The sequence below is a fragment of the Abramis brama genome (assembly GCF_963993115.1).
Source record: "Abramis brama genome assembly, chromosome: 20".
Classification (NCBI taxonomy): Eukaryota; Metazoa; Chordata; class Actinopteri; order Cypriniformes; family Leuciscidae; genus Abramis; species Abramis brama.
In genome coordinates, this window is record NC_139982.1 from 30,997,628 (window position 1) to 31,016,639 (window position 19,012).

At 37.3% G+C, this 19,012-nt stretch overlaps 1 protein-coding gene across 2 annotated transcripts in view; it reads left to right on the plus strand.

The window, feature by feature from the left end:
- Positions 1-5,018: 5,018 nt before the first annotated feature.
- The window catches only part of wnt7bb (wingless-type MMTV integration site family, member 7Bb), a 34,042-nt gene continuing 20,048 nt past the window's right edge, over positions 5,019-19,012 (plus strand). The window contains exons 1-2 of one of the 2 annotated variants that reach the window (XM_084095805.1): positions 5,019-5,259; positions 17,986-18,212. In XM_084095805.1, coding sequence (XP_083951931.1) covers positions 5,180-5,259; positions 17,986-18,212 — 307 coding nt within the window. In that variant the 5' untranslated portion in view covers positions 5,019-5,179. Of the gene's footprint in view, positions 5,260-7,650; positions 7,915-17,985; positions 18,213-19,012 lie in introns of those variants that run through there. The other variant, XM_084095804.1, reaches the window with a different exon arrangement.

A 19,012-nucleotide genomic window follows, 5' to 3' on the forward strand; every position in this document is an offset into this window, starting at 1 on the left:
ATCCACCAATAGCAAACCACAACCATCCAATCAATTTCCTATAGACAAAATCAAAGCCCCACCCACATTTGTTCTTGTTCCAGAAAAGTTTCACTCGGATATATATGTTACAACAGGGAAGAAAACACTAGTGCAACTTCCTTTTTCATGCTGACTTTAATATTTTGGCTTTGTTCTAAAACCTAGTTTTGCTGTGTACATAGGCATTTACCTTCTAAAGGGCCGTTTACACGACACCGTTTTCAACTAAAAATGGACAACTTTTATTCGTTTTGGCCGTACATCTACACTACAATGGTGTTTTGGGGGGCCTGAAAACGCAAACTTTTGAAAACGTGTTTCAAAGTGCAAGTTTTTGAAACCTATATCGTTATCGTTTTCGTGTAAACTAAAACATCGCCACCTACTGGCCTGGCTTGAATAATACAGCATTTTTAGTTGTTTTCGCAGATCCGTGTGAACGGGGATCATTTTGACAATGTTGTCGTCTGTACGTGAAAAATGCAAAGTGAAATTTTTTTCCATATATTGTTGTTGTGTAAACGTACTATAAGACTGCATCATAGATGAAATAGAAATGGAAAATAATAGAAAACCTCATAAATGATCAATCTGGAACGCTTAGCAGGCAGAAAATTGCGCGACATGCACAGAAGATTTGACCATTGATTTCAACAGTGTTTGGTATCAGCATGTTGCAAAGAATGTGATTCAATTCCTAATAAGCATACAAATTAGGGATGCACGATATATCGGCCACCATATTGGTATCGGCCGATACCTGTTATCGGCCCGATAAAAAAATTAGAAAAATTATTCCATAAATAATGGATTATTTCCTTCAGCTGAGACACTTCAGATGCGCACTGATCAACATGATGGTTTTGAATTGCTTGAAATATGATTGGAATCACTTCAAAAAAGGAAAATACTGTTAAGTGCAACATGTGCAGCGCAATCTGTCATATAGACTACATATAATTATAATGAGAACATTATAATTGTGTGTTTGGGTCATGGCTTTTAATGGTGAGGCTTTTGTTTTTGTACTCAGGATCTCAAAAATTATATAAAAATTTGGGTTTATCAGCCAATATATCGGATATCGGCTTTCAAATACAAAGAATTATCGGTTATCGGTATCGGCCAAAATGTTCATATCGGTGCATCGCTAATAAAAATGCAATATTAGGAAAACTGAATGATTTCGAGCGTGCTTTTAATTTCTACTTGCATTAAGGTTTTGGAACAGAGCCAATGCATCAGAGTAAGCGCTAGTTAACAGTGTTTGTTTAATAACCGTTTATGTTGCATAGGGGAATTTCACATCTCGCAACAAGAGTTTATAACCTACTGCATTTCAGTTTATAATACAATATCTTTAATAGTTCCTCACAAAGCTACTGTAAGCTAAGCTAGCCATTCATGGAGAAGCAATTTGTGTGCATTCGACCTGTTTGTCTTTTTATGACATCATCCTTTGTCCTTTTTGAAGTCCTTTTGGAAATGCATTCGACTCAAATAAAGCGCAAAACCGTCTGCACGCACACTAACATGTGGCGTGAAAATGCAGTGACATGCCATCCTGACAATTGGATTTCATAAAAGCGTTGTCCTTTAAACATTTTAATGAAGCTAAATCAAAAAATTACGGCCATGGTGACAAACAAGACCATGGTTTTATGCGGACGCTTCAAACACCGCCTCGCCGCAACAATCACCCCCTGAGCGACTTTATATTGAGTTTCAATCCGTCAAGCGACCATCTGGTGTAACTGTGAGCTTGTTTTGAAGTGCGCTCTTAAAACTGTAAAAGAAGGGATGTCAAGGAACAAAGCATTGCTGTGGTTTGTTGGGTTTTCTCTGTCAACAAAAATGAACCATCTGAACAGATGAGTGACATACTAGTGCCATTAACAGGAAGTACTGGAGAATCATTACTTCATAAGTGTGTGTGTGTGTGTGTCCATCTGTGTGCCGCCACGTTTACATTTGTAGGCCTCGGTTTTTGTCTCACAATCTCTCAATTGTTTCAGATTCAATGGAGAACAAATGGAGACTTTTGCTCAAGTCAGATGTTTCTCCTCATTTAACACCAGCTGGACGGTTGCTAGACAGTGGGTCAGTGGTTTATGTTCAATGATATATTAATATGCAAGTACTATTTACTTCTAAAGCCATTTTTTTGGTGTAATTCTAAGCTGTACACATCAGTAATATCTTTATTTGAGGGCTTTCATAGAGACCATTGCAATTAATTTCATTGCATTTTTTTAATAAAAAAAGTTAATTTTGCATATTGTTGAGCTTTAATAGTTAAAGTTAAAGCAAATAGTTAAAGTTAATAGTTAAGAGTTAAAGCAAAAAGTGATTTTCTTAAAGGGATAGTTCACCCTAAAATGAAAATTAAGTCATTCAATTCAATAATTCACTTCATTTACAAATCATTTACTTTATTAAATCAGATCTTCAATTAAATAATTTACTCACCCTGGTGTTGTTCTAATGCCGTGTGAACTTCTTTCTTTTATGGACCCCAAAAGGAGAATTTTAAACGTCAGAAAACATGCCGTATGTGGCAAGTGTTCTGGGGGTTTGGTGAAAAACAAACCAATATTTAATGTGTTATTTAACACAATTTTGCAGTTTAGCACAGAAGACCAATGGCCAAGGTCATAAATGTTGTTAAATAATGCATGAAATGTATCTATTTAATCTTTCGTAAACCCCCAGAACACTTGGAATAATTGAAATCATCATTCAGTGATACTTTTGCGTCTTTTTTAAGCTGGTCTCTATTCTCTGCCATTATATAAAATTATATTAAAACTCATCTTTGATCACCAAAATGGCATATTTAAAAATCTTTCCTTGAAAAAAATGATTCATGCCTTAAATATCTTGAATGTAAATCGACAACCTTGCCTCATTTAGTATACGCGGTTCTATGAATATGCAAATAAACCCCGCCTCCACTCACTCACTCAGCTCAGAGATCCACTGGTTGACGATCACACGTTGATCTGATTGGTTACAAGGTAGTTTGTGACGTCAGAAACACCAGCGATTTCAAAGCGTGTTTTTGAGACTGTCTTTGGTTCACTGCAGTTTTAAGGAGAAAATACTCAGCAATGGAGTCGACTTATGAATTTACACATGCAAAGAGGCGTGCTATTTTTTTATATTTATTCTTGTTTTAAGCATAAACTCACTTCATTTTGATCAATTATTTGCTTCTTAAGTAAATGTATCTAGATTTAAGAAAGTTTAGATATACTGAAAAACAAGACGAAAATCGAGGAAGAAAATCATTTCTGTTCTTTAAAAGTACTTTTATTTCTTAAAATTGATTTTATTTAAAATAGTGCCCTCAAAGAAAACTCTGCATGACTAGAAATTCACAGAATTACTGCATTACTGCTAGTCATACAAAAATTACTGTTAACTGGTTCAATTGTTGGTTATCAGGAGTTGTAGGCATGCCAGCTGGAATGAAGCATGGACAGGCACTGCCATACCGCACGCACGCACACACACACACACACACACACACACACACACACACGCACACACACACACACACACACACAATACCACCCAAAACCAGTATGAACACATGTAGAATTGAAAATTTCTTGTGTTGCCCCAGCAACGTTTTTCTACTAAGAACACTGGGTATTAATTATAAGCTTTAAGGTATTAGTTTCTCAGAATATGCTTATTAAATGTACTCCATATAATCCAGTGAAATCATATGTGTAATCCTGGGCGGTTGCAGTGAGATGTTTGCTCTTTACCACAAGGGGGAGTGTTGTTTTCTCATTGCATTGAATCTCTTGCTGAACCTGTACAGAAACCGCATGATAGTTGACTTCAACATAGATATGAACTCAGCTTTTATATATATATATATATTAGCTTTTATGTAGTTCACTTATCTAAAATGCAACTGCATATATATTAAATCTCTAACTGCTTGAGTTATTAAGTTATATAAATATGCATCTTTTTAATATCTTATCAGCCTCTTATAAGCACATTTGGTGATTTTTTTTTTGTCTCTGATTTGATTTCCTTGGCACAATTCAATCAACTCAGTTGTTGACGTACAGTAAGATTACAGAGCTATAAAGTGAATGCCTTTTGAAGACTTTTTGATCTTGAGAACATTGTTGAGATCTCTTCTGAAGCTCTCGAGGAGACACATGTGAGGTCTTTTTCTCAGGAGAAACAAGTTTCTTTGCTGCCCATTTAACCTAAAACGATTGCGATATTAAACATCTTATGGGAATGCATCCATAAAATCAACAACTGGTTCAAATGCATCGCTTAACATAATGTTTGCACCCACAAAATATGTTTAATGGAGGCACACAGCATTCTAATATGTAAGAAAACCAACCTCTGCATCAAATGCATCGCTTAACATGATGTTTGCACCCACTAAATATCTTTGAATGTGTAAAGGGACCGAATCAAGAAAGAAAATCTAGTTCCCGCCTCCCCCGAGTCATGAAATATCAACCGTGAAACGTATGCATGGAATGATCACTTGATTGTGCAATAGACTTTCAGCCAATTTCATTATGAAAAGAGAGGGTTGAGCCACGAAACCTTTCATTTGCGGTCTGTGCAGCCAAAGCACGTGTTTCACGCTCTCATCTGTGAGTGTAAAGCTGAAGAGGCGTGGATAAAGCTTGAGTTACCTGCCCTAGACTTTCACCTGCGGAGAAATGGAAAGAATTTAACAAACCAGCAGCAGTCGATGAGCCTGGAACATAAAACCGTCGGCATTCCACCAGAGAGAGAGAGAGAGAGAGAGAGAGAGAGAGAGAGAGAGAGAGAGAGAGAGAGAGAGAGAGAGAGAGAGAGAGAGAGAGAGAGAGAGAGAGAGAGAGAGAGAGAGAGAGAGAGAGAGGAGGAACTTGACGCTCACGGCAGGTTCACCTGAAAACATTCAAGTCGCTCCTCCTTGAAAACACAGCGTTTGTAAAACCCTCAATCTTGCTTTCAAACCCGAGAACGGGACGGCAAAGCATCCTCGATCTGAACCCTGACTATGGCTCTCAGATTTCTAACTTTACAGGGAATCAGAAAGCCCCGTCGGAGAGACCGAAACAGCGTGTTTGCCTGCGCAGGTGGAACGGAGTGGCCGATGTGAGGTGGATTTCTGCACTGAATGGACATCATGGTCAGACCCCTACGCTTGTGGATCTTTAATGTGCTCCTGTGTTTCGGCCTCATTTATTCTAGACTCGGGTGAGTGGAGGAGATGCATTATGTATATGCACTTTAAACGCAACGCAAACATGTAAAGTGCTTCTTCTGGAACATGATGTTTACATTTGGGTAGTTGATGCATTATGTCAAAATCAACATCATGATATTAAGTTCAAATTAAAGCACTTTCTTTGAATCTATTCTGCCTTCACTCTTTTGAAATGGTCCCGCGATATGATTAAAAACACAAATATGAGATCATAAAGATGCATTAGCAACAACAACAAAAATGCTGTATATATAGCTTTTGGTGAATTATTGCACGTCACACTAAAGAACTTGTCCACTTAGCTGAAGCATTTTATGTCAGCTATCTGTTTTCTAATGGGAGAGATTAAATATTATGCAATTTAATACATATATTTATGCATTTCGCTTTAAAACACTAACAAATGTGACATTTTGGATCACATTTGTTGAATAAAATCATGGAGAAATAACTTTTTTTTTGTGTGTTGTGTTCTGCACTTTGAATATAGAAGTTTGCATTGCAATTATTGCCATTATAAACACATGTATACTAAAATTGATTTCAGATCTGTACACCTGCTGCAGTTTTGAAAGATTGAGGGGTTTAAGGTTGTCGTGTGAGTGAATATGATCTTTACAGCTATTTTTCACCATGTTTTTCTGAGTTAACTTGTTTGCAGGAAGATTCATCTGTGGTTTACTCTCTTTCTCTTGCTCTCACCTCTATACCCTCAGTAATAACAGCATGCCGAGTTGTATTTCCACATTCCTTCACCCTCTAGTTTTGCAAGACCTCACCTGAATTCTTTAGGGATTTGTTCGTATTCCAACAGAGGGTCGCCTGTCATCTAGTCTATTCATCATTTACTTTTTATATTTAACTCTTTGCTCTCGTTTATTTAGTTTGTGCTGTGCATTTAACACACGCACTGCCATTTGAGAAACTATACTCTCGGCAATGCAAAATGTAATTAGTATATCATATCTAGATCTGCGTCTGCCTTTCTGCATGCACAAACAGATGAAGGATCATAGTTTTATCCATCTTTTGAAGTGGAAATCCATTCATGCCGCTGTTATTTACCCATAACAGGCGATTATATACAGCTTACGGTAACTTATAAAATATAACTTTTTTCCTCCTCATTTTTGGCCTCTTGCAAGCACGTTTGTCATTATGTCAAAGCTCTGAGATTAATCATGCAATCTTTAGAAGACAGAAGATTGCTCCCAAGACCTCATATGACTGAAAGCATGCCTTGAGATCTTCAGATAATATGGGGTCTCGTCAGGTCAAACCTGTTTTGTCACCCCTGAGGCTTGATATCTGTCACTATACCCCCTTCACCCTCTTTCTCCAACATGACATATAGGCTACAGCACATGCAGGTACAAGCATAGCATTTCACTCAGCGCATTAATAAAGCTGGCCTACAGATTTATAGCTCGTCTTTGGACTAGTGTAGGCTATATGTTAACTTCTACTCGTTTTTTTTCTTCTTCTAAAAAGGTTTTGTCTTCACGGCTAGTTTCCTAGTTAAAGATCTCAAGTCAAAATATGAAAGAGATGAGTTCGTAATCACGACTTCACAAGTGGGAAGTAAGAAATTTCCGAGCATACTAGCGATTCAATTAGCCGAAGTACCTATAAACAACAACAACAAAAGTTTAGTAGGTAGGCTACTACAAAAAAACGGTTCTGCTGTTGTTACAAGCCATAATCTAGTGGAAAAGTAAACTCAGAATGTTCTGTCAATTCAAAGATTATAACAGAAAACTCTAGATTCTACTGTCGCTATGTTGACTTCCGCGGCGAATTCAATTTTGGTCAGCAAATAATTTATTTGCACAAAAGTATGGTTGAGTGAACACAAAAAAAGATGAGTGAGGGAGAGTAGCTATATTTTCACTTAGTAAATGCTCATGAACACAAATCACGTGAAAGTCACTAAATAGATAAGCAACCGCTATGGACAGAATACGTATTGTTTATCACATTATTAACTTAGAAAGTCTTCTAAATTGCGTTTGGATAGTAGGCCTATGAGGCGCGCTAAAATTACAATTTGGTTTGCGCGAGACTAGACGAAACCCAACACATTTCGCGCTAAAAACTACAACGCAGCCTTGGAAGAATTCGCACAAAGTCTGTGCAATAAGTACATTAGAGACTTTTGTGATAGTATTTAAACCTTTAAGTGACGCTGTGCTTGCATTAGGGAGCCTCGGTTACCTCTCCAGCGGGCACGGGCGCGATGTCAGTCAGTGTGGCCCCTAGTGGCCCCTTTATCCAAAAGTGGGCGGATGGTGGTGTGATGGTGCCGTCCTCTGCCCAATGGCAGCCCGGAGTCTCCGGAGAGGAGAGAGCCACTTCTGTTTCCATCCCCGAATCCCCCCAAAACCATCAGCCCGCTCCGACAGAACGAACTGCGCGATGACACAGCGCGTCTCCTTCGCACACACACGCGTCTGGGAGTTACGCGCCGCGTAAAGGAAGCTCCGTTACCGAACATCACGGGAACTAAACGCGTTTGTTTCTCTCAGCCCGTCAGAAAAGCGTCCGTTCGCTCCATATGTCACCATGATCCTCTTCTCATCGCGCAGCGTGCTTCTGTCTGTCTACTATCCGCAGATCTTCCTCATCCTCACCAGCGGGAGCTACCTGTAAGTTTACTAACCTCGAAATCTGTGTATTTCACGTTCATACAAAACCAGGCGAAAGTTTGGGCACATTTTACTGTTTCTAACGATGGCAGAGATGCTTTAAACTGGGTTTACAGACATATATACAGTAAGCTTATTTACGAAACTAACATTTAAATGCATGTTTTGAGCTGTATTAGTTGGACAGTTGATGGAAAACCACTTAACAAGTGTCTAGCATGAATGGGATCTCCTGTAATACTGTTTTAAAACGCATCCCTCACAAAATCCCAAAGGAACATAGACTTTAAACGGAAAGCTTTATAGTTACTGCAAGCTTTTGTGGCAGTTTCCATGTGTACAGGATTCCTTTTGGAATTTGGAATCTAATGGTAAATTCAGTTGTTATCAAATAAGACCCCATTGGATGAATCCTTATCTGAAGAAGAAGAAAATCCATTTCTTATTTGAGTCTTATTGCATTGAATACTGGACAGATACATTTAGGGTAGTTTTCATTTGTGTGATATATGTTCCAGACTTTTCTTTAGCATGTTACTATTATACTATAATGTTAATAGTCACAACAGAGAACAAGTAGACACGTCCAAACCTTTGACTGACTGTGTACAATGATGGATTAATAAAACATTAACATTTAGTATTGATCTATAGGGAGACTTCTGTGTCGGGAGGGAGTTTTCTTGAATGAACTCGTGATAGATTGAGTAAATATGGTAGTTAATATTTAGATAAGCTTAATAAATGATGTCATGTTGATGGTGTTCAGAAGCTCCACTTGTGCTCATGCGTTCAAATGCAAGATTCGGTTTAATTTGACTGGATTTTGATGGATAGTTTGATCTCTTGATAAGTTCATGATGATACAATGTAAATAATGTTTGATTTTTTAGGTGACCTCAAAATGTGCATCATCTAAGTTCACAGGTTTTATTCAAGTCATGCATATTGTTTAATATGACTAGGGTACAATCATTTTTTTAGAGTCAGGATAGATAGAAATACCTCCTTTTTATTTGTTACAGTGTTGAAGAGGATGTTAAAGTGCAGATCTGGTCCTGGTTGGGAAATGTAAGTGTTGTTCAGTGTTGAAGTTGAATGGGAGAGAATTTCATTTGGCCACTGAGTGGCAGAGAAGTTCAGTAAGATTCATATATAAAGTGTGTGTGTGTGTTCAATTATGAGTTACTTCGGTTTTACAGACAGACGGTTTCTCAGTTGAACCTTCACCTGCTGTAAACAGCACCAGGATCAATGTTACACCTTTTGCATGCAAATGCTATTGATTGCATTAATAATAATGAGGTATGGGGGCTAGTTGTCACACAGTTCATGTTTATTTCTGTTTAGTCACAAACCTCAAAGTCTTGAGTACAAACAAGAAATTAAACATTACATCTGTTATTGCTGGGGCAAGTTGTCACACCATAAGGGGTATTCCAGTCATATTAAAAACTATTTAAAGACCTTTCAGCATAATGTATACAGTAAATGAGGATGAAAAATGATGAAACAGCTAAGATGTAGAAGTAAACATACATGCATTTGGCCAACACAGGTATTATTGATTAGCACATTGAATAAAATGCATGTGACAACTTGCACACAAAAAAAAAAAAAAATCAATACCCCAAATTTCAGATATATAGTTGTTTTTGTGGGTTTATTGTGTTAAACATACTGGAATTTTACTTTGGCAGACAGAATTCAGAAAAGTGTGAATTTTAAAAAGTTAACAGACAACACAAAAGCATTGCTAGAGAAAACAAGTGTTTGTGTAATTGGACTTTTAAATGTAAAGCTTTATAGTTACTGAGATAAAGCCCTTATGATAATTGCCATGGTGACATCTAGTCCCAGTCTCCCCTATATTTACATGGAGCTCCACAAAATAATTAGTGCTACTTCTGTAAAAAAGTAATGTGAACATTGATCTCATCCTCGTGAGCTTCTGACAGCGATGCATTTGCTCTTTAAACTGCTCTGTGAAAATCATTTTTTGGAGACCCCAAACTCAATTTTTAAAATAGATGTGGCTTTTTGTTGCCATTTAAGCGGGTACGTCTATGTATAGCGTTGGTTTGCACATCACGAACGGCACCATTGTTTGCTTTTACATTTTAAACCCTCTTTATTCGGCACAGTGCAAATTCGATACATTTTGTGGAATTAATGGCTTTTAAAGGGAGGTTAAAAAGGAAGGACGTGGCTTTCGCTAATAGTTATGGGCATGTTTGAGTTTTTTTTGGGAAGAAAACGCATCAGGGAATCTCTCACAGGATGAATCTACTTTCTGAATGCTTTTTAATAGTTTTATGAGGAAAATTTGGTGTGGGAAAAGTACAAAAAAAAGGGTTGCATACCTAAATGCAAAAATAAAATTATGTTTTTTCTCAGTTTTTTTGTCTTGTTTTCCAGTACAAATATCTAAACATTCTTAAATCAAGATTTTTTTACTTGAGATGCTAAAAAATGCCATAACATATTTAATCTTGGTTTCATAAAAATGTAGCTGAAAATTAGAGTCTGAAAACGAAAAATTTTCCCTGTGAATTAAGTTATAATCTTGTTTTCAGCAAAAACTCACTTAATTTTAATACTTTTCTTTTCCCAGAAAAACAAGACTTAATATCTTAAGAAATGTTGCTTCTCAAGTAAATGTATCTTGATTTAAAAATGTGTAGATATTTGTTCTGGAAAAGTAGGAACTACTTTTATTTTGTGAGAGTTACTTACAGTTTCCAGATTTCAGACATGAAGCATGTGTAGTGTAAAAATAAAGATAATACAATTTATTTTTAAACAAATCCACATAATTCACCCTCCTAAAACCACCCGCCATCATAGCAGCATAACAATTTAATCTCAGATAAAACTTATCTTCTGAAAAATATCAATTCACTCTGTCCCATTATTAGTACGAAAGATCCTTTGCTATTCCGAAAGAGACATAGTTTAATAAACTGCCCTTTTAGACGTATAACTAAGCCCATAAAAGTCCCATTTCCATTTTTTGGAGATGTAGTCTGAGGTTTGAGAGTTTTCTGGTGCCAGTTCATCCATGTTGGTAGTTTAGAGTTTGTTTTAGCAGGATTTGTTTTAAGTAGAATGGACTGGGTGATAGCTGGAGCCAAGCGCACAGGGAACATTTATTTTCTTGTGTTTAAAAGTAGAGTGCATTTACTCATCCTGGGGATTATTTATTCCTCATTTACCAGGAAATCCTACTCATGTTTGAAATCTTCCTGGTGAGACAGAACTGATTTATTTAGTCATATTTTAAATGGACCACAATTAAACTTACATTTGGGGCTATATTTAAGTGTAGGGTCGCTTGGTAAAAAAACATGGTTATTTTCAGATGGGAAAATACATTGCGTGTTTTGTCGGAGTTAAAACATCCTGCGTTACCTGTGTGGTCAGAAAACACGTTAAGAAACCGTTAAACGTGCAGCTAGCAGGTTGTGATTTGTATTTTAAGAGGTTGAGGTTGATGTGCATCTTAATAGTTTTTCTTAAACAATCATTTTCCTCATTACAGAGTTCTAAAGTTAAGGAGAAAGTGAATGTTTAAAAGCTCAGATCATTTGATTTGGGAAGTGTGATGAGAAATGTTTGAGTTTCTGTGTTTTGATTGCAGACTTTGGTATCTTGGCACGGTTTGAGACATTGTTGAGATTTACTATTATGAGATTAAACAATGCAAAGTATGTGATAAACAGAAGACCAGCAAAAAGCACAATGTTAATGTGAGATATTAAATCAAGCGATGTGTGACTTTTCTTCAGGTTTACATCACTATAACCTGCTCTGAAGGATACGGTCTATGTTCGACTTGTTTAACCGAAGACATCACTTGTTTAACCAGAAACAACGTCAGTTGGTACTTTATGACTGTGGATGAGCAGGACAGCCATAATAAGAGGTTTTAAATGAAAGCCAAATAAATATGAAAAAAAAGGGTGGAGCATTTCATTTGTTTCTAAAGCAGCATGTTCTGTGGTCCACAATCTGATTTATGTAGCTATGGGAAAAAAACATTTGCAGATGAAGCTATGTGATGACTAGTCTTGCAAATCCTTTAGTCTCATCATCCAAATCACACATGGCAACAAAAAAAACCCCATTTTATATATATATATATATGTGTGTGTGTGTGTGTGTGTGTGTGTGGCTATTTTTGACATTTGTGTTTTGCACATTGTAGCTTATTATGTCGTTGCCAGGGTGTTGTTATGCAGTTGCTACGGTGTTTTAAGTGTTTTGTAGCTCATTATGTGGTCGCCAGGGTGTTGTTATGCAGTTGCTACGGTGTGGTTGCCAGGGTGTTATGCGGTTTCTTATGTTGTTATGCAGTTGCTACTGTGTTTTGTAGCTCGTTATGTGGTTTCCAGGGTGTTATGCAGTTGCTACGGTGTTTCGAGTGTTTTGTAGATTGTTGTGTGGTTGCCAAGGTGTTTTGTAGCTTGTTGTGTGTTTGCCAGGGTGTTGTTATGCAGATGCTATAGTGTTTTGAGTGTTTTGTAGCTCGTTATGTGGTTGCCAGGGTGTTGTTATGCAGTTGCTACAGTGTGGTTGCCAGGGTGTTATGGGGTTTCTTATGTTGTTATGCAGTTGCTACAGTGTTTTGAGTGTTTTGTAGCTCGTTATGTGGTTGCCAGGGTGTTGTTATGCAGTTGCTACGGTGTGGTTGCCAGGGTGTTATGGGGTTTCTTATGTTGTTATGCAGTTGCTACAGTGTGGTTGCCAGGGTGTTATGGGGTTTCTTATGTTGTTATGCAGTTGCTACAGTGTTTTGAGTGTTTTGTAGCTCGTTATGTGGTTGCCAGGGTGTTGTTATGCAGTTGCTACGGTGTGGTTGCCAGGGTGTTATGGGGTTTCTTATGTTGTTATGCAGTTGCTACAGTGTTTTGTAGCTCGTTATGTGGTTTCCAGGGTGTTATGCAGTTGCTACGGTGTTTCGAGTGTTTTGTAGCTTGTTGTGTGGTTGCCAAGGTGTTTTGTAGCTTGTTGTGTGGTTGCCAGGGTGTTGTTATGCAGATGCTATAGTGTTTTGAGTGTTTTGTAGCTCGTTATGTGGTTTCCAGGGTGTTATGCAGTTGCTACGGTGTTTCGAGTGTTTTGTAGCTTGTTGTGTGGTTGCCAAGGTGTTTTGTAGCTCGTTATGTGGTTGCCAGGGTGTTGTTATGCAGTTGCTACAGTGTGGTTGCCAGGGTGTTATGGGGTTTCTTATGTTGTTATGCAGTTGCTACAGTGTTTTGTAGCTCGTTATGTGGTTTCCAGGGTGTTATGCAGTTGCTACGGTGTTTCGAGTGTTTTGTAGCTTGTTGTGTGGTTGCCAAGGTGTTTTGTAGCTTGTTGTGTGGTTGCCAGGGTGTTGTTATGCAGATGCTATAGTGTTTTGAGTGTTTTGTAGCTCGTTATGTGGTTTCCAGGGTGTTATGCAGTTGCTATGGTGTTTTGAGTGTTTTGTAGCTCGTTTTGTGGTTGCCAGGGTGTTGTTATGCAGTTGCTACTAGCTACAGTGTTTTGAGTGTTTTGTAGCTCGTTATGTGGATTCCAGGGTGTTTTTATGCAGTTGCTATGGTGGGTTTGTCAGGGTGTTGTTATGCAGTTGCTCATGTTGTTATGCAGTTGCTAAGGTGTTTTGAGTGTTTTGTAGCTCGTTATGTGGTTGCCAGGGTGTTGTTATGCTGTTGCTGAAGTGTTTTGAGTGTTTTGTTTGTTATGTGGTTGCAAGGGTGATGTTATGCAGGTGCTACACTGTTGCTAAAGTGTTTTGAGTGTTTTGAAGCTCGTTATGTGGTTGCCAGGGTGTTGTTATGCTGTTGCTAAAGTGTTTTGAGTGTTTTGAAGCTCGTTATGTGGTTGCCAGGGTGTTGTTATGCAGTTGCAGCACGTTTCAAACCCTCGTGAGCTGTGTTGTATACTTCGGGTAGCATCCTGAATAAAACAAAACCAAGTGACTGATTTGAACGCAAATGTGGACGTCATACAAATAGTGAAGCGTTATGAGAGATTTGACTCCCGATTTGATTTCAACAGAGTTTGGCATTAGTGCTAATTGGGGAAAAGGATTTTTTTATTTAAGGATGTTTAATGAAATATGCACTACTGCTTAAAATATTTTTTTAATGTTTTTGAAATAAGTCTCCTCTGCTCACCAAGGCTGTATTTATTTAATTGAAAATACATTAAAATTGGTTAAATATTATTACAATTTAAAATAACTGTTTTCTGTGTGAATATATGTTAAAATGTAATTTATTCCTGTGATCAAAGCTGAATTTTCAGCATCATTACTCCAGTCTTCAGTGTCACATGATCCTTCAATCATTCTAATATGATGATTTGCTGCTCAAGAAACATTTATGATTATTATCAATGTCGTGCTGCTTCATATCTTTTCTCAACAGAATCTTTTGTAACATTATAAATATCTTTAGTGTCACTTTTGATCAGTTATTGTAACCATATTTACAATCAATATTTATCTCACTTTGTCTGCCATTTAGAAGCATTTTGCATTGCATCCTGGGATTACAAAGGATACATGGGATGCATCCTTTAAAATTCGGCCTATATCAGGTCTATTAGTACTTTTTGAGCGTGCCTATGATGCTCTCTAGGTTTGAAGCTCACTAGGTTTGGAACAGATCTATAGATTTGGCAGCAAAACTTCATATTCCTCATAGCGGCTCACTTAATGCCCGGGTTTGGAAGGCTTTGGAGGCGCTATATTAACGTGTGGTTGAGTGTTAGTTTGTGTTCGCAGAAGGGTTTAAATAAACACACACTTTTAGCTGCTCGCCCCTCGCAACTCCATTATATGCAGAAACAGGAGATGTTTCTTAAACACAGACCCTCGACTTCATCACACATGTGCTTTTGTATTTAAGAGTAATTCTTAAGCCTTTGTGGACATGGAAACACAAAACCAGAAAAGAATCAAACCAGCCGTATCCGATTTCCAATGAACATTCCTGGTCTTTGTTCCGCACTGTTTGATCTATTTTGACGTGGAATCCATAAGTCGCAGCTATTCTCCCGACCCGTCCACTCCTGCGTGCCTTTTTTTTTTTGCTGACACACGCATTGCTTGTTGCAACTCGCCTCGCTTGCGGTGGAGTCCTCGCGGCCGGTGACGTCATTCTTCAAAGTTGGCATGCGTTTTTGCATGAGTTTTTACAGCCCTCGTCTCTGACATGTTTGAAAGGCACATATCTGAACGGGTTCAATGCTCGTAAACAGAGTTTAGCTCATGCAAACAGAGTGGAGAAAATACTCTGCGTGCATTTTAAGAGCGCTGTCGAGGGCTGTATCAACACCAAAAGCCCCGTGATGACAGAGATGTGTGCGTTTGGAACACGACCCACTTTGTGTGGTCACAGTTGCATGAAAATATGACGAGAATCGAAAAAAGGGGCATGAAAAATCTGATCTTTATAACCAGTAACACATTGTTCTCTTCTGTTCTGTTATGTGTGTAGTATTCCAGTTCTGTTCTTTTCTATTCTATTCAGTTATTCTTTATTCTGTTCAGTGGTGTTCTGTTTTATTGCTCTAATTCTACTCTATCATGTTCTGTTTTGTTCAATTATATTCTCTTCAGTTTTATTCTATCATGTCGTGTTCTGGTATATTTAATTCTATTTGATTTTATTAATTCGCATACAGTTATGTTTTTCCATTTCTATTCTATTTGTTTTTGTCCTATTCTGCTCTACAGTTATGTTTTGGATTATTCTATTCTGATTCTATTCTAAATTACTGTTCACTTCTGTTCAACTCTATTCTTACATTCTGCTCACTTTTATTCCATCATGTTCATTTATGATGTTCTGGTCTATTCAATTCTATTGTACTTTTTATTCATTCACATTCAGCAGTGTTTTTCTTCGTCTACTCTAATTGTTTTCATTCTATTTTTGGTCTGTCTTTATGACTTGGTCTATTCTATTCTGGTTCTATTCTATGTTACAGTTATGCTTTTGTCTATTCACTTCTGTTTAATTCTATTCTCTTTTGTTCAATTACATTCATCTCACTTTTATTCTGTCATGTTCACTTATGCTGTTCTGGTCTATTCAGTTCTATTGTATTTTATTCATTCACGTTCAGTTGTTTTTTCTGTTCTGTTTGTTATTGTCCAATTCTACTCTACAGTTGCCTTGGTCTATTATTTTCTGATTCTATATGTTACAGTTATGCTTTTGCATATTTACTTCTGTTCAATTCTATTCTATTCTGTTTTGTTAAATGACATTCTGCTGTTAAATTAGGCTATTCTGGTCTATTCAATTCTATTTTATTTATTCACATTGAGTTATGTTTTTTTTATTATCTGTTTGTTTTTGTCATATTTTGCTATACGTTTATGTCTTGGTCTATTCTGTTCTGTCATGTTGATTCTATTCTATATTAAAGTTTGTCGTTGGCCTAATCACTTCTGTTCAATTCTATTCGGTTTTGTTCAGTTACATTCTACTCACTTTAATTAAATGTCATGTTCAGTTATTGCTTTTCTGGTCTATTCAGTTCTATTGTATTTTATTCAGTCATGTTAAGTTGTTTTTTTCTATTCTATTTGTTTTTGTCCTATTCTGCGCTACAGTTGTCTTGGTCTATTCAATTCTAATTCTGTTCTATATTACAGTTATGCTTTTGTCTATTCACTTCTGTTCAATTCTATTCTGTTTTGTTCAATTACATTCAGCTCACTTTTATTCTGTCATGTTCATTAATGCTGTTCTGGTTTATTAAATTCTATTTTATTCATTCACATTCAGTTATGTTTTTGTTTTCTATTATATTTGTTTTTGTTCTATTTTGCTATACGGTTATGTCTTATTCTGTTCTGTCATGTTGATTCTATTCTATATTAAAGTTTTTCGTTGGCCTAATCACTTCTGTTCAGTTCTATTCTATTTTGATCAATTATATTGTACTTGCTTCTATTCTATGTTATTTTCAGTCATGTTCTGGTCTATTCAGTTCTATTTTATTTATTACTGTTCAGTTATGTTTTTTAATGTCTATTTCATTAATTATAGTTCTCTTCGAGTCAGCGGTTATGTGTTATTCTATGATATTCTACTATATTCTATGCTTTGTTGTGGTCAGATCTTTAATAACTGTTTTTAATTCTACATTTTGAACTACTGTGGATGCTTAAAGTCGGCATGAAATAGAAGTTTCGCTGGTCTTTTCTTCCCTGTTGTGACGTATATCCGAGTGAAACGGCTTCTGGAACAAGAACAAATTTAGGGCGGGGCTTGATTTTGTCCATAGGGATTTGATTGGATGGTTGTGGTTTGCTATTGGTGGATCTCATGTGAGTGACAGGTTGTCCCGCTCGTAGAATCAGAATAGAATGATCCATCGTCATCAGAGAAGAGAAGAGATGTTGCTGCAAGAGCGATGGGGATTTATTTTCATTCATGATTACGAGGCACATGAATTAAAAAACAATAATGAGGTGCACGGATGAATCATTTATAATAAACACTGCAATATTCCATAATAAAGTAAGAAATGTAAAATTTGATTTCATGGTGACTTTAACCAACCTTCAACACTGGCTAAGTTTACATGCAACCAAATAATCCGTTAGTAATCGGATTGATGGCTCAATCCGAATGAAATTTCGATCGGATTGAAACTTGTTTCGGATTCTCATCCACAGACGACTGGTTTTGGGCATTTTTACTGTGATAAATATAAGCAGCACGACACAACGGTTCATATGCTCATTTACTCCAAATTATGACCAGAAATGGATAAATATTACTTGCTGTTTAAAACAAATAAAGAACCAATGTAGGAGAAACTGTATATTACTTATTGCATGTCAAAAAAATCAACTCCGATTTGAAGCTTTTGACATATAAACACGCACATCAACCCGGTCACGTTTAGCGTTCATGTAAACACTATTGAATTCATTGAATATTGAATTCAGTCCGATTGAAATTAAAGTTGTGCATGTAAACGTAGCCCCTGTGATGCAAGCATCTCATTAATGTCCATCCCCTTTCTTTACTCTTTGGTTTTGTCTCTTCTGTCCCACAGGGCTCTTTCTTCTGTGGTGGCTCTTGGTGCGAACATCATCTGTAATAAGATCCCGGGTCTCGCGCCCCGCCAGCGTGCCATCTGTCAGAGCCGGCCCGACGCCATCATCGTGATCGGAGAAGGGGCGCAGCTGGGCATCAACGAGTGCCAGTACCAGTTTCGCTACGGGCGCTGGAACTGCTCGGCGCTGGGCGAACGCACAGTCTTCGGGCAGGAGCTGCGAGTAGGTCAGTGGTCGTCGCAGGTCTTTGTCACAAAGGGTTTGTTTTCGGGGTGGTGTGTGAAGATCTGCATTCAAACAATATTTGTACATTCGGCTCACTTTTATTCTGTCATGTTCCTTAAAGGGGTGGTATAATGCCCTTTTCACAAGATATAAAAATAAGTCTCTGATGTCCCCAGAGTGTGTATGTGAAGTTTTAGCTCAAAATACCCCACAGATATTTTTATATAGCATGTTAAAGTCGTCACTTTTTGAGGGTGAGAAAAAACGCACCGTTTTTGTGTGTGTTCTTTAAATGCAAATGAGCTGCTGCTCCCGGCACAGGGGGCGGAGCTACAACAGCTTGTGCCCTTTTACCTCACACACACACACACTGAAAATTTCAAAAACTTTTAGCCTTTTATGTTCAAACCGGAGTCAGACAATGATGGAGAGACTCAAGAAGAAGTGACAACATGTAGAAGCAACAGGACATTTCTGAATGGTTAGTTGATGAATTTTAAGGCATGAAGAAATTTTAATTTTCAATTAAATATGTCATTTTGGTGATCAAAGATGAGTCTTAAGGGATAAAATGATTGACTACAGGGGGACTTTAAAAATTCTTTATGCAAAACATTTCTTTGATTTTGGGAGGGCTGAATGTGTCTAATGGGATGAACATTATCAGGTAAATGTAATTTCTGTGATGCTTTAATCTAACTGATGTAGATGTGGATGTTGTTCAAGATGGGATGCCCCTTTGCGATGATGCAAGCGTGTTTTGTGATGAACTAGTGTTGTGAAGATAAGCGTCTAGTACAA